Source organism: Schistocerca americana, chromosome 1, assembly GCF_021461395.2.
Source record: "Schistocerca americana isolate TAMUIC-IGC-003095 chromosome 1, iqSchAmer2.1, whole genome shotgun sequence".
NCBI lineage: Eukaryota > Metazoa > Arthropoda > Insecta > Orthoptera > Acrididae > Schistocerca > Schistocerca americana.
The window spans coordinates 211593782-211608217 of record NC_060119.1 but is presented as its reverse complement, the minus strand read 5'-3'; the positions used below and the strand labels follow the sequence as shown (position 1 = coordinate 211608217).

Here is a 14436-nt window from a genome sequence, read left to right as displayed (position 1 = left end):
GAGCACTGAAAGACCTGAGTCGAAACAAGGCCCCCGGAGTAGACAACATTCCATTAGAACTACTGATGGCCTCGGGAGAGCCAGTCATGACAAAACTCTACCATCTGGTGAGCAAGATGTATGATACAGGCGAGATACCCTCAGACTTCAAGAAGAATATAATAATTCCAATCCCAAAGAAAGCAGGTGACAGATGTGAAAATTACCGAACTATCAGTTTAATAAGTCACAGCTGCAAAATACTAACACGAATTCTTTACAGACGAATGGAAAAACTGGTAGAAGCGGACCTCGGGGAAGATCAGTTTGGATTCCGTAGAAATGTTGGAACACGTGAGGCAATACTAACCTTACGACTTATCTTAGAAGAAAGATTAAGAAAAGGCAAACCTACGTTTCTAGCATTTGTAGACTTAGAGAAAGCTTTTGACAATGTTAACTGGAATACTCTCTTTCAAATTCTGAAGGTGGCAGGGGTAAAATACAGGGAGCGAAAGGCTATTTACAATTTGTACAGAAACCAGATGGCAGTTATAAGAGTCGAGGGGCATGAAAGAGAAGCAGTGGTTGGGAAAGGAGTGAGACAGGGTTGTAGCCTGTCCCCGATGTTATTCAATCTGTATATTGAGCAAGCAGTAAAGGAAACAAAAGAAAAATTCAGAGCAGGTATTAAAATTCATGGAGAAGAAGTAAAAACTTTGAGGTTCGCCGATGACATTGTAATTCTGTCAGAGAAAGCAAAGGACTTTGAAGAGCAGTTGAACGGAATGAACAGTGTCTTGAAAGGAGGATATAAGATGAACATCAACAAAAGCAAAACAAGGATAATGGAATGTAGTCAAATTAAATCGGGTGATGCTGAGGGAATTAGATTAGGAAATGAGACACTTAAAGTAGTAAAGGAGTTTTGCTATTTAGGGAGTAAAATAACTGATGATGGTCGAAGTAGAGAGGATATAAAATGTAGACTGGCAATGGCAAGGAAATCGTTTCTGAAGAAGAGAAATTTGTTAACATCGAGTATAGATTTAAGTGTCAGGAAGTCGTTTCTGAAAGTATTTGTATGGAGTGTAGCCATGTATGGAAGTGAAACACGGACGATAACTAGTTTGGACAAGAAGAGAATAGAAGCTTTCAAAATGTGGTGCTACAGAAGAATGCTGAAGATAAGGTGGGTAGATCACGTAACTAATGAGGAGGTATTGAATAGGATTGGGGAGAAGAGAAGTTTGTGGCACAACTTGACTAGAAGAAGGGATCGGTTGGTAGGACATGTTTTGAGGCATCAAGGGATCACAAATTTAGCAGTGGAGGGCAGCGTGGAGGGTAAAAATCGTAGAGGGAGACCAAGAGATGAATACACTAAGCAGATTCAGAAGGATGTAGGTTGCAGTAGGTACTGGGAGATGAAGAGGCTTGCACAGGATAGAGTAGCATGGAGAGCTGCATCAAACCAGTCTCAGGACTGAAGACCACAACAACAACAACACTGAAATGTGACACTATCAAGTAAGTAAGTGAAAGATTTCACTGGCACCATGGCTCTCAAAACCATGCAATGATCAATAATTTGCACCAATAATGTACTGCAGAAGTCTGAATGCAAAAACTTTGTTTGAAAGTGATAATGGTGAGGAACAATGAATGATAGATCTTTAGAAGACTGATTAATATGCATTGACAGACACACACACACACACACACACACACACACACACACACACACACACACATTCATTACCGGAATGTCAGGTTTATCAAAATTTCCACTACTGTAATATCATGTTTGTCATCTTTAATTCTTTGCCTGGTGCAGATGTGCTTTTCATGATGACTGCGGCATCAATATCAGTAAAATGCACATCTGCTTGTTAGTTGTTGGACAATACCTACAGCTGAGTTTCCTGCGCAACCCACCTGGCACTGTGCTGAACATTTTTCTGGAGTGTATAGTGGTGAGTCTATATATAGCTCTGAATGTGGTCAATGTTGATACAACATAAATACAGCTATTGTACAAGCCATTCAGACTCAAATTTTCTTACTCTGAAGCTCCTCTTCGGATGAATTACTGTAAAACTCTGCTATTAAAACCTCCTTTTCATCTGAGAATTACATATTTCCAGTATCTTTCAAATTAATTTAGTTGTCTATGACAAAAGCAATGCGAGTCTTTTAGATTTACCTAAATGCAGTAGTTCAGTGTTCCTTCTTAACTAGTTGTCCTCTTTATTCACTCTTCTCCATGGGCTCCTCACTATGCTAACCCCAGATACAATAACACAAGTAACACTTTTTTTCAGGTTCCTTTTGGAATTCAAAACAAAGAACTGCACTGTTTATGGGAGAAAGAGGTATACTGATCATCTGTTAAATCACACAAATAGATTACATTTGCTGTGAAATGTAGCACAAACTCTTTCGCTTCGCTTTACTAATCCATTACATGGGAACTAGTTGTTAATTTCATGTCTGTTTTGTTGCTTATAATGTAGGAAATTGCAAGCTTAGTCACAGATGAAGATTTTATGTCTACCTGTAATAAGTATACTATGTATACATTGTTAGTAAGGGATGGATACTGTCATCCTACATAGCAGCTCATTAAAGGATTGCTTTAATTTTTTATTTATTTATTTAATTTAATTTTTTTTTGTGGGCCAGAAATGATATCTGTCTCCAACTGTGTTTGCTTTGGCACAACAATTTCGCTTTATTAGTATCTTATGCACTTATACAGTTTAGGATCAGAAATGTCCAACCATTCATGTTCAGGTGTGCCAGCACAATAAATATTTTGCAAACATCTATACCAGTTAACTCTTTTGGAGTTAACCATTGTATTTCGAACACAAATCCAGTAAATTACTCTAGGCAGTCTTCAAAATCAAATGCTCAAAGTTTCCACATGCTTTCTGCTAGTATGCCAATAACTGTTGAGCATTGGAAATAGGTAATTATGTATAATAGTATTAATTTTTTTGCATCTCAAGCACTAAACAGATCTGACAGAAGAGAAGGAACTGTAAATATTTGATTTCTTATTACACCTTCTATACACATTTTCCATCTTCCTTTTTGGTCTGCGCATTGGACCACCACTGGCAACACTAAAAATATTTTTATTTATACAGAGTGTACATAAAGTCCAGGAACACTTTCAATTATTTATTGCACAAGAACTAAACATTGTAAACATGTCATACATATTGCATTTTGAAGAGAAATGCTGAAAGTTTTTTTACAAACATTCAATATGCGAACCATGAGTGACCCGGCAGATGTCAATATGGTAATCCAATTCTCCCCATACCTGTCCCAGCATGGCATCGTCGACTGTGGCAGTCGTTTCCCGTATTCTCTCCTGGAGCTCTGCTACATCAGGAGGTAGAGGCGGTACACACACCAGATCTTTAATGTGTCCCCACAGAAAGAAGTCACATGTAGTGAGCTCTGGTGATCGGGAGGCCATTTCATGAACTCCAACACACTGAAAGCTCGCTCCGCCCCTGAACTCGCCATTTTTGCGACTAGAGCTGACTATCAGCAGATTACCAAACTATGCTGTGACGGTCTACAGGTGGAGGGGGAAAAAAAAAAACTTTCACGGTTTCTATTCAAAAAGATATATGTTTGATGTCTGTACAATATTTGGTTCTTGAGCAATAAATAATTGATGGTGTTCCTGGACTTTATGTAAACCCTGTATTTTGCTTGCTTTTTTTTCTCGTTTCCTTTTGGTTTCTTGTGCTGCTATCCATGGGTTTTTAACTGTTTTTATGGCGAGCTTCAAAATGCAGCCTAACACATAATGGTACAGCATATGTTCCACATTGATACTTTGTTTCTCAGCACACTGTTTGTTTAAAATGAGCTGTGCATCTATGCAGTGGTGTATTTTTCTCCGAGGGTTTGCTCTCAATAGTATTTGGAACATGCTTTTCAATAAATTGTAGAGGATTCTGGTCAACAGAGCACCTTCGTCTGCCAGATTTCCTCAGTTCGGTAGACCAAGCTTCAGACTGTCTTGCCAGAGACAGATGAATCTTGCTTACTGGCATCTTTCATCCTGTAACAGCATGGTGGAGATTATCAGCATTTAAAATTTCAGATACACTTAGTGAAAAGAACTACATTTTGTACCACTTCACAGTCTTTCACAGTGATCCAAATGAATTCAGTGCCATGTCACTATAGTCTACTGTCCCCATACTCAAATTGTAATGTTGAACACGTTAGGATTTCCCGATTCTTTTACCTGTCTTTCAGCCAATCTTTTCCATCTTAAAACAAGTCTATGGTATTACAGATGGTCAACATCCATGTTTCTCTTTTGTTGCACCACTCCACGGTAAGCAGTAATCTGTGGACAAAAGTGGCTCGCTCTTTGTTTCATTTTGTCCTGTATGTATGGAATGTTTCATCTCCTCTTATGAACAATACTACATGCAGCTGTTCCATGGTAATGAAGCCAGAAGACATGCCTGGACTCTGATACCAACTGTCACCATAAAGAGTATGTTCTCATCCCAAATGTGGTTTCCTAAGTACTAACAATTTTCCCCAGAACCTGGAAAACAATTTCCACTGGTATGCTGGCATATACAATAAAATCCAGGCTGTAATGAGATCAACAGCTGTGCAGTACAAATGATTTTATTCCAAAATGTCTTCTTTTGAAGAGAATATACTGTTTGGAAGGTAATCACCATATGAATGACAATAGGCTTTCTTCACTGGAAAGTTCTCGACAAGGATAAAATGTGTTATGGAATGTTGTACAACTACATCAAGAATATAAATTCATAGGCTTTCATGGCCAGCACAAATTCAAGTAAAATTCTTTTGGGTGTCAGGCCATGTCATCGTAAAATACTAAAACAACTATACAACTGCCGTCACTGTGATGGTCCTCTTCAGAGGGACTAAGCTGCTGTTTTTTCTAGTGGCCCTTCCCCAGATGTACTGTCTTATTTCAGTTGTCGGGTGACTACTGACATCAAATTTTGCAAAGCCCTAGGACAGTCTGAAGTAAAGATGCCTGTGAAGGACGGGCTGCACGGTAGGCTTTTTCCTGTGCTACTCCAGCAGATGACTGACGGGCAACAGTGAAACGGCAGCTCGTACCCATGGAAAGAGTTTCTTGTATCAAGAAACTGTTGGCATAAGGCAGTTCTCTACTGATTTACACTTGCACTTGTTTATTGTTTATAATTGTTTATACTATTGAACCCAGGACTTATGAAGATGTCAGCTGCTGAGCACAAGTTGCCCATTGGACCGGGATCATTGGCACTCAGACCATTAGAAACTTGTAGCCACCATATTCCTGAGCTTTCTTACAGGAGACCTACAGAAGGAGCAGCACTGAAAGAATACGGTTCCTCAAATCCTAATGCTTTCCACCATGATAACACACAAAGTGCTGATTCTGGGATATTTGCCTTGGTATATAAATGAAAGCTATTGTTCAATTTGCTCCAGATTTCATCAAGGTCATCTGTTACAAATGTTGAAAAAAATTTGCACAAAATGCTGAAATCTTACTCCAACCCACATTTGTGTCCTGTTGAATTGACAAAACACATGCAGAAAAGTGTTGCTACAGTATACACTTTTCACAAACATTTCACCATCACTTTCATACACTTCAACCATTTTCCTCATAGTATCAATTCCAGAAGAGAGAGAGAGAGAGAGAGAGAGAGAGAGAGAGAGAGATGAAAATAGCAACTCCAGACCATGACAGCAAACAACTAACTGAGCAGGCCAAACACAGAACACCTGCTATGTGCTCGGGGACATAAAAACAGCTCTGCACCCTGACCCGTTCAGAGCACACATGAACCTGAGTAGCAGCATGTCTTACTGTGTCTGGAGGGCACAGGGAATAGTCTGCATGGTTTGCATTAACATGTCTAGAGCACCATGCAGAAGAAACAGTGTGTGTGCTGTAACACATCTAGAGTAGTTAAGGGTTATTATGATGCTGACCAAAGAAGTTAATCGTAATGAAAGGCATCAGAAGAAGCACTTACTGCCAACAATGAATCACATCATAATATGCAGAAAAATCAACAAAATTATATTCTTAGAGTAACTTTGTTGTGTTTGTTTATGAAATAAAATAATATAATCCAGTAAGAACTGGAAAGAAAGCACAGACCACAGTATCAGGGCAATGGATTTATTGTGATCTGTATCAATATCAGCTATGGGAAAAGTTGGGAGGAACATCTTTAGTGTAAGAATAACATCATGTTTTGTGAAAGGTGTGCAAGACAAGGTATAATCTAATGCAATACAGTATTATAACAAATAAAAAATACTCATCTATCTGGTGGCAGACTTGCAGGAAAATAGTTTGTGGTACCTGGCTTTCTTTCACTTGGGAATGGACAGGTATTGGAAGTTGAATTTTTATCAAGCAGCAAAGTCAACCAGGACCTCAGGTTATGGAATATGCATTTGAATAGAATTAGAGGAAAACTATTGTTGCCATTTCATATACTCAACAACTACATCAAATTTAACATCATCACCTATTATCTACAAACAATGGAATGACCAAAGGTAACTATATCAATAACAAGATTGAGAGAAATGACCACAATGAACATTTCATTATTTTGGAACCGACATGGAACAAACATAAATACGAAACATATTAATGTATAATAAAAACATGGTGAATCAATAAAAATTTTGAATCAATTAGGATGCCATGTAGAAGATACAGATGATGAAAGTAAAAGGTAATGGAAATAAATTGCTACCAAGGCGATGTCGTACCTCTTCAAAAATCTGCAAATAATTACAGATCATCTTTTTATGAAACTCACCTTGAAACACCAAGGAGCAATAATTTTTAGAGGTGGTATTAAATCTGGAGGAGGTGGTGTGCACAGGCCGTCTACAGACACACCTTGGTTCATCCGAATCTGTAAAACAATAATTATCTATGCTATACATTTATTCAAGGTTTCCTGGAAATACATAATCAGTCAACACTATTAATGATTTAAAAATTAGTTAGCTTTTGAAATCATGTCTCATTAACAGTATACAAGCAGTTATGTCTTGATTAAATTTTGTGAGAGAAAAATTAATAAAATGTTATACACAAAGTTCAGACATAACACAATGTTTAAATATTATGACTGTAAAAAATAATGATGTACTGCTCAAAAGTAGCTCACAAGAAAAATAAAATTCCATAGATGCGCCATTAACTTTTATGGTGAAGGATGCGCATAAATTTTTAAAAAATTTCAGTTTAAAGACACACTGTAATTCACATCAAAATTTTGTAAGTGTTCATACTTGGGTGAACACCAATTTTTATTATAAAAAGTTGGAAATAACAATACTAATTGAAAGTGTCTTTCTGCTGCACTAGTGGTTATTACAGGAACATTATTTTCTGAACCATGTGCAGCTACACAATATGGTCATGGTGCTGGTGAAAAGAATGGAAATTTAGGCATAAGTTAGCATTGCGTTTAAAAAACGTCATTATGCTTTGTAGGATATTTAGTGTTGCATTGCATCTCAGTATCCACGTGAAATTCATTTTGATAATGTACATCATTTCAGCCAGCTTACAGACAGACAGACAGACACACACACACACACACACACACACACAGCATTTAAGCACACTCAATTTTACAGTACCCACACAATCTCCAACACAAGATGCATTAATTTTCACAATAAAATGTTTACAAGCATTGATAATAAAAGATGCAAGCAAATGTTTCAAGCTGTAGGTGGTGTTTTTTTTTTTTTTTTTTTTTTTTTTTTTTTCTTTTTTTTGGGGGGGGGGGGGGGGCGCTCAACTTCAACGGTCATTAGCGCCCAGACTACGTTAGGAATGCACCGCGAGGCACAAGATTAAAACAGCAACTAAAAGGGAAAACACGATAAAAGATCGACAGGCATAGGAGTAAAAAAACAGCATAATCAAATGTCCTTAGACAGGTTGGTCAATTTGATAAAACGAAGAACGCGAGCAGCTGCTCCTGGGTCATCCGCTAAAATGGCATCGACAGTACATGGCAGGCCAAGATCAAGACGAAATGTGTTAAAATCCGGACAGGACGTTAAAATGTGGCGGACCATCAGCAATTGCCCACATGGGCAGAACGGCGCCAGCGCAGCCGTCAGCAGATGGCGATGGCTGAACCGGCAGTGTCCAATTCGTAACCGGGCCAAAACGACCTCCTCCCGTCGAGAAGGGCGGGAGGAGGACGTCCAAGCCGCGGGAAGAGGTTTCAAGGCCCGAAGCTCGTTGTCTGTAAGTGCAGCCCAATCGGCATGCCACAGCGATAAAATGCGCCGACAAATGACCCTATTACAATCTGACGAAGGGACACAACAAGAAGCTGTCCGAGGCTGGAGGACCGCAGCCTTGGCCGCGGCATCTGCAGCTTCGTTCCCAGGGATACCGACATGGCCAGGAACCCACATAAAGCTAACCGGAGAACCGAAGTCCACCAGCTGCTGAAGAGAGCGTTGGATCCGGTGCACGAAAGGGTGAACCGGATACGGATCACTGAGGGTCTGGATGGCGCTCAGGGAGTCAGAGCAGATGACATAAGCAGAATGTCGGTAGCGGCAGACGTAAAGAACAGCCTGGTAGAGGGCAAAGAGCTCAGCTGTGAAGACCGAACAATGGCCATGGAGCCGGTATTTGAAACTTTGTGCCCCGACAATAAAAGAACACCCGACCCCGTCATTGGTCTTAGAGCCATCTGTATAAATGAAGGTCATATTAATGAACTTCGAACGAAGTTCGACAAAACGGGAGTGGTAGACCGAACCGGAGGTAACCTCCTTTGGGAGCGAGCTGAGGTCAAGGTGAACGTGAACCTGAGCCTGGAGCCAAGGTGGCGTGTGGCTCTCGCCCACTCGAAAGGTTGCAGGGAGTGAAAAAATTAAGGTGTTGAAGGAGGCGACGAAAGCGAACTCCAGGGGGTAGCAGGGCAGAGACATACGACCCGTATTGACGGTCGAGAGAGTCGTCAAAAAAGGAACAATAAGACGGGTGGTCGGGCATCGACAGTAGCCGACAGGCATACCGACAAAGCAGTATATCGTGCCGGTAGGTGAGTGGAAATTCACCAGCGTCAGCATGAAGACTCTCGACGGGACTAGTATAAAACGCTCCGATCACAAGTCGTAAACCTCGATGTTTTATGGAGTTGAAGCGGCGTAAGATGGATGGCCGTGCAGAGGAGTATACGAAGCTCCCATAATCCAGCTTGGAGCGGACGATCAACCGATGTAGACGAAGTAGGACGGTTCGATCCACTCCCCACGACATACCACTGAGAACACGGAGGACATTTAGAGAACGGGTACAACGGGCAGCTAAATATGACATGTGGAGACCAGCTAAGTTTCCTGTCAAATGTAAGACCTAAAAATTTTGTTGTCTCCACGAATGGGAGAGCAACGGGACCGAGTCGTAAGGACGGTGGGAGAAACTCTTTGTAGCGCCAGAAGTTAATACAGACCGTCTTCTCGGCAGAAAAGCGGAAGCCATTGGCGACACTCCAGGAGTAAAGACGGTCAAGAGAACGCTGAAGACAGCGCTCCAGGAAATATGTACGCTGCGCGCTGCAATAGATGGTAAAATCGTCCACGAAAAGGGAGCCTGATACATAAGCTGGGAGGCAATCCATTATTGGATTGATCGCTATGGCGAAGAGAGCGACACTCAAAACTGAGCCCTGTGGCACCCCATTCTCCTGGCGAAAGGTGTCTGACAGGACAGAACCCACACGTACCCTGAACTGTCGATCCATTAAAAAGGAATGAATAAAAAGAGGGAGGCGACCGCGAAGGCCCCATATATGCATGGTGCGGAGAATGCCCGCCCTCCAACAGGTGTCGTAAGCCTTCTCCAAATCAAAGAACACAGCTACGGTCGGGCGCTTCCGCAAGAAGTTATTCATAATGAAGGTCGACAAGGTAACCAGATGGTCAACAGCAGAGCGGCGCCTACGAAATCCACATTGTACATTGGTAAGTAGGGTCGATAACTGGAAGGCAAGTGCTTGTCCTTCCCCGGCTTAGGAATCGGGACAACAATAGACTCGCGCCAGCATGCGGGAACATGTCCCTCAATCCAGATGCGATTGTAAGTACGAAGAAGAAAACCTTTACCCGCAGGAGAAAGGTTCTTCATCATCTGAATATGAATAGAATCAGGCCCTGGAGCAGAGGACCGTGACCGGGCAAGTGCGTTTTCTAGTTCCCGCATGGTGAATGGGGCATTATAACTTTCAAGATTCGAGGAGCGGAAGTTAGGTGGCCTAGCCTCCTCGGCCTGTTTGCGGGGGAGGAAGGCAGGGTGGTAATGAGCGGAGCTTAAAACCTCTGCGAAAAAGCGGCCGAAGGCATTGGAGATGTCCTCAGGGGCCACAAGGACGTCATTCGCGACCGTCAAGCCAGAAACTGGTGAATGGACCTCAGTGCCAGATAGCCGGCGCAGGCTACCCCAGACAACAGAAGAAGGAGTAAAACTGTTGAAGGTGCTTGTGAAAGCAGCCCAGCTGGCTTTCTTGCTTTCTTTAATAATAAGATGACACTGTGCACGTAATCGTTTATAATTGATACAATTCGCCACTGTAAGGTGGCGTTTAAAGGTGCGTAAAGCACGTCGACGAGCACGTAAAGCGTCTCTACATGCTGCGGTCCACCAGGGGACCGGTACGCGACGTGGGGAAGAAGTAGGGTGAGGGATGGAATATTCAGCAGCAGTGAGAATGACTTCCGTGAGGTGCGCGACCTGACGATCGCAGCTTGTGAAGGTTTGATCCTGAAAGATCGCCCTGGAAGAGAAGAGCCCCCAGTCTGCTTTGGAGATGGTCCAACTAGATGAGCACGGAGGGGGGGTATGCTGCAGGAGATGGATAACACACGGGAAGTGGTCGCTCGAATATGTATCAGAAAGTGCATACCACTCAAACCAGCGTGCAAGTTGGGTAGTACATATAGAGAGGTCTAAATGGGAATAGATGTGAGATGTGTCCGAAAGAAAAGTAGGGGTGCCAGTATTGAGGCAGATAAGATTGAGCTGGTTGAAAAGGTCTGCTAACAGGGAGCCCCTCGGGCAGGATGCTGGAGAGCCCCAAAGGGGATGGTGGGCATTGAAGTCTCCAGTTAACAAAAATGGTGCAGGTAGCTGAGCAATAATTTCCATCATGTCTGCCCTGGTAACGGCAGACGACGATGGAGTGTAAACGGTACAAATGGAAAATGTAAAAGTGGGGAGAGTAATTCGGATGGCAACTGCCTGCAGGCCGGTGTGCAACGTGATGGGATCGTAGTAAATATCATTCCGGACCAGCAACATAACCCCTCCATGAGCCGGAATACCTACCACAGGGGGTAGGTCAAAACGCACAGAAGTGTAGTGTGCCAAGGCAATTTGATCGCATGGGTGTAGCTTCGTTTCCTGGAGGACTACGACGAGCGGATGGTGCAAGCGGAGCAGCAACTTCAAGTCCTCTCGGTTGGAGCGAATGCTGCGAATATTCCAGTGAATAAGTGCCATCGTAAGAAGAAAAGGAAGATGAAAGAAGGGGTCACCTCAAAGGCCGCTGAGGGCCTGGCTTCGAGCGAGCACTGCTGCCGCTATCAGTAGGCGGACAGTCATCGCCCATTGGTTCTATAGGTTCATCGGCCATCTTGGTAAGATGGCTGGGAGGGGGAGCTTCCTCTGCCGGTGAACGGCCAGATGTTCGGCTACCAGCGGTGCGGCCAGGCGAAACGGATGACAGCCTGGGGCGGCAACCGCTGGGTGGCGCAGGAGAAGAAATGCGCCGTGGCGGAGAAGGAGAACTGTGCTTCCTATGAGCCTTCTTGGAAGGTAGTTTGGTGGAAGTACTGGTCGATGGCTGGGAGGTCGAGGTACGTAGGAAGTCTGCACGGGACGGTTCCTTCTTGAAGGCCCGTGCATCTGACTTCTGAGTCTTCATCTTGGAAGAAGCTGATGAAGGGGCTTGTGTCTGTGGGGTGATGGGAGGAAGAGGAGACGTCGACCGCGCGATCTTAGCACTGGCCGAACGGACGACCGTGGTGCTGAAGGTCAGATCGCATGTCTGGGTTGCCACCTCCCTGGTAGTCCGAGGAGAGGCGAGGACAGTACTGTATTTCCCCGCTGGGAGCAGCGTGGGCTACTAGCCAATAGCTTGCGAGCAGCCGAGGTGGACACTTTCTCTTTGACCCGAATTTCTTGGATACAGCGTTCTTCCTTATAGATGGGACAGTCGCGGGAGGACGCTGCATGGTCACCGACAGTTCACACAACGAGGAGACGGAGGTGGACAGTCACCCTCATGGGCATCCCTGCCCCCAAGTGACACATTTAGCCGCATTAGAACAAGACTGGCGAGTGTGATTAAAACGCTGACACTGGTAGCAGCGCGTAGGTGTCGGGACATAGGGGCGAACAGAAATAACCTAGTAGCCCGCTTTGATGCGCGATGGCAGCTGAACACTATCAAAGGTCAAGAAAAGTGTCCGGGTCGGCACAAGGTCATTGTTGACCTTTTTCATGACCCTATGGACAGCCGTCACGCCCTGCTCAGCGAGGAAAGACTGAATCTCCTCGTCAGTCAATCCATCGAGGGATCTAGTATAGACCACACCACGAGACGAATTCAAAGTTCGGTGAGCCTCCACCCGGACAGGGAACGTGTACAGGAGTGTGGCTCGAAGCAGTTTCTGTGCCTGAAAGGCGCTCTCAGTTTCTAGTAACAAGGTACCATTACGCAACCTTGTACAAGACTTAACAGTACCGGCTATGGCATCTACGCCCTTCTGGATAACGAAAGGGTTGACAGAGGAAAAATCCTTTCCGTCCTCAGATCAAGAAACGACGAGGAACTGTGGGGCAGGCGGTATTACTTTTGTCACTGATGGTTGGTCATATTTCCATTTGTGGGCAGAAGTCGAGAGAGAAGAAGAGAAATCCATTGCGGAGGAATCCCCCATGATTGCCAGCGTCTCCGATGGCGCGCTCCTTCCTTATGGGGACCCTCTCAGAGGGCACTCCCGCCTTAGGTGAATGTTTACACCTCAGGTCACACCTCCCGAGAAACAGACGGAGGGACCAATCGGCATGGTCAGAAGGTATCAGCTCAGGCAATCACCCCTCCCTGGGCCTGGCCTTTACCAGGGGGTACGTGCGTGCCTTACTTGTCTACCCAGGGCGGGGAATTACGCGTTACCCCGTCACCGGCTACACGTGCGAACGCGTGGGTCGGCCTTCAGGCGCGCACAGGGAGGAAGGAAGAAGAGGAAAAGGAAGAGAGAGAGGGCAGACTGTCTCAAACGCCGAGGCGGAGACCAGAGAAGGCAAGGAGAAGAAGCCAAGGAGAAAAAGGCAAGGAGAAGAAGGCAAGGAGAAAAAGGCAAGGAGAGGAAGGCAAGGAGAGGAAGGCAAGGGAAAGAGTAAGGAAGACAGCGAGATGGAGAAGAACAAAGAAAGGAACCAACCAAAGGAAGGAAGAAACGAGAAGTGAAAAACCAAAAAGACCACAAATATAGGTCGTGGAACTGTCCGTCTCTGGGCGCAGGCGCTAACTACCCCCTTGAGGGGGATGGACTCTTTTTAGTCGCCTCTTACGACAGGCAGGAATACCTCGGGCCTATTCTAACCCCCGGACCCGCAGGGGGGGAAGCTGTAGGTGTGTATACAGTTTGGCAATATACACATAATATGGGTAAAAATGTCACAGATAAACAAATAGAGCAAAATATTTGCTAAGTAATCAAAATAATGAACGAGTTATTAGTGTGATGGACAAACTGAAATGACCACGGAAAGCTGTAGGTGTGTACATGAACTGAACTTTTGTTTTTGAAATATGGCAACATGCAATAAGAGAGAACAGCACTTTTACAGGTAAACTGACAGAGTGAAATAGTTGTTACAGGAAAATAAAAAAGTGGAAGAGTTATAAACATACGTGAGAGACAGCAACGTCTTCTGTTACATCTGTCATATCATAGAAAGATGTAGCAACTAGATTTACTGAACTTGTGGTAATACCTGGTTTGAGCCAGGTGTACTAATAATAACTTGTGGTAAGGACTATGGGACCAAACTGCTGAGGTCATCGGTTCCTTGGCTTACACACTACTTAATCTAACTTACGCTAAGGACAACACACACAACCATGCCTGAGGGAGGACTCGAACCTCCAACGGGGGGGAGCCGCCCAAACCATGGCAAGACACCTCAGACCACACGTCTACCCTGCGCAGCAAGCCAGGGGTCCAATCGAAGTAATACTTAGATGTGTATGTCTTGAAATAAATGCTGGGACTTGTCAAGATGAGCAGGCAGTGACTGGACATTTGCCTCTGCAATTTGGAGCTTGGTACGTGCAGGTGCAAAGCTTGCGAGAATGCCACTGC

The 14436-nt window shown here is 44.0% G+C and overlaps 1 protein-coding gene across 1 annotated transcript in view; it reads right to left on the bottom strand.

Moving 5' to 3' along the window:
- The window catches only part of LOC124601302 (probable Rho GTPase-activating protein CG5521), a 253206-nt gene that overhangs the window by 143617 nt on the left and 95153 nt on the right, over positions 1-14436 (bottom strand). Inside the window, exon 21 of the mRNA XM_047136237.1 lies at positions 6843-6941. Coding sequence (XP_046992193.1) covers positions 6843-6941 — 99 coding nt within the window. The remainder of the gene's footprint in view (positions 1-6842; positions 6942-14436) is intronic.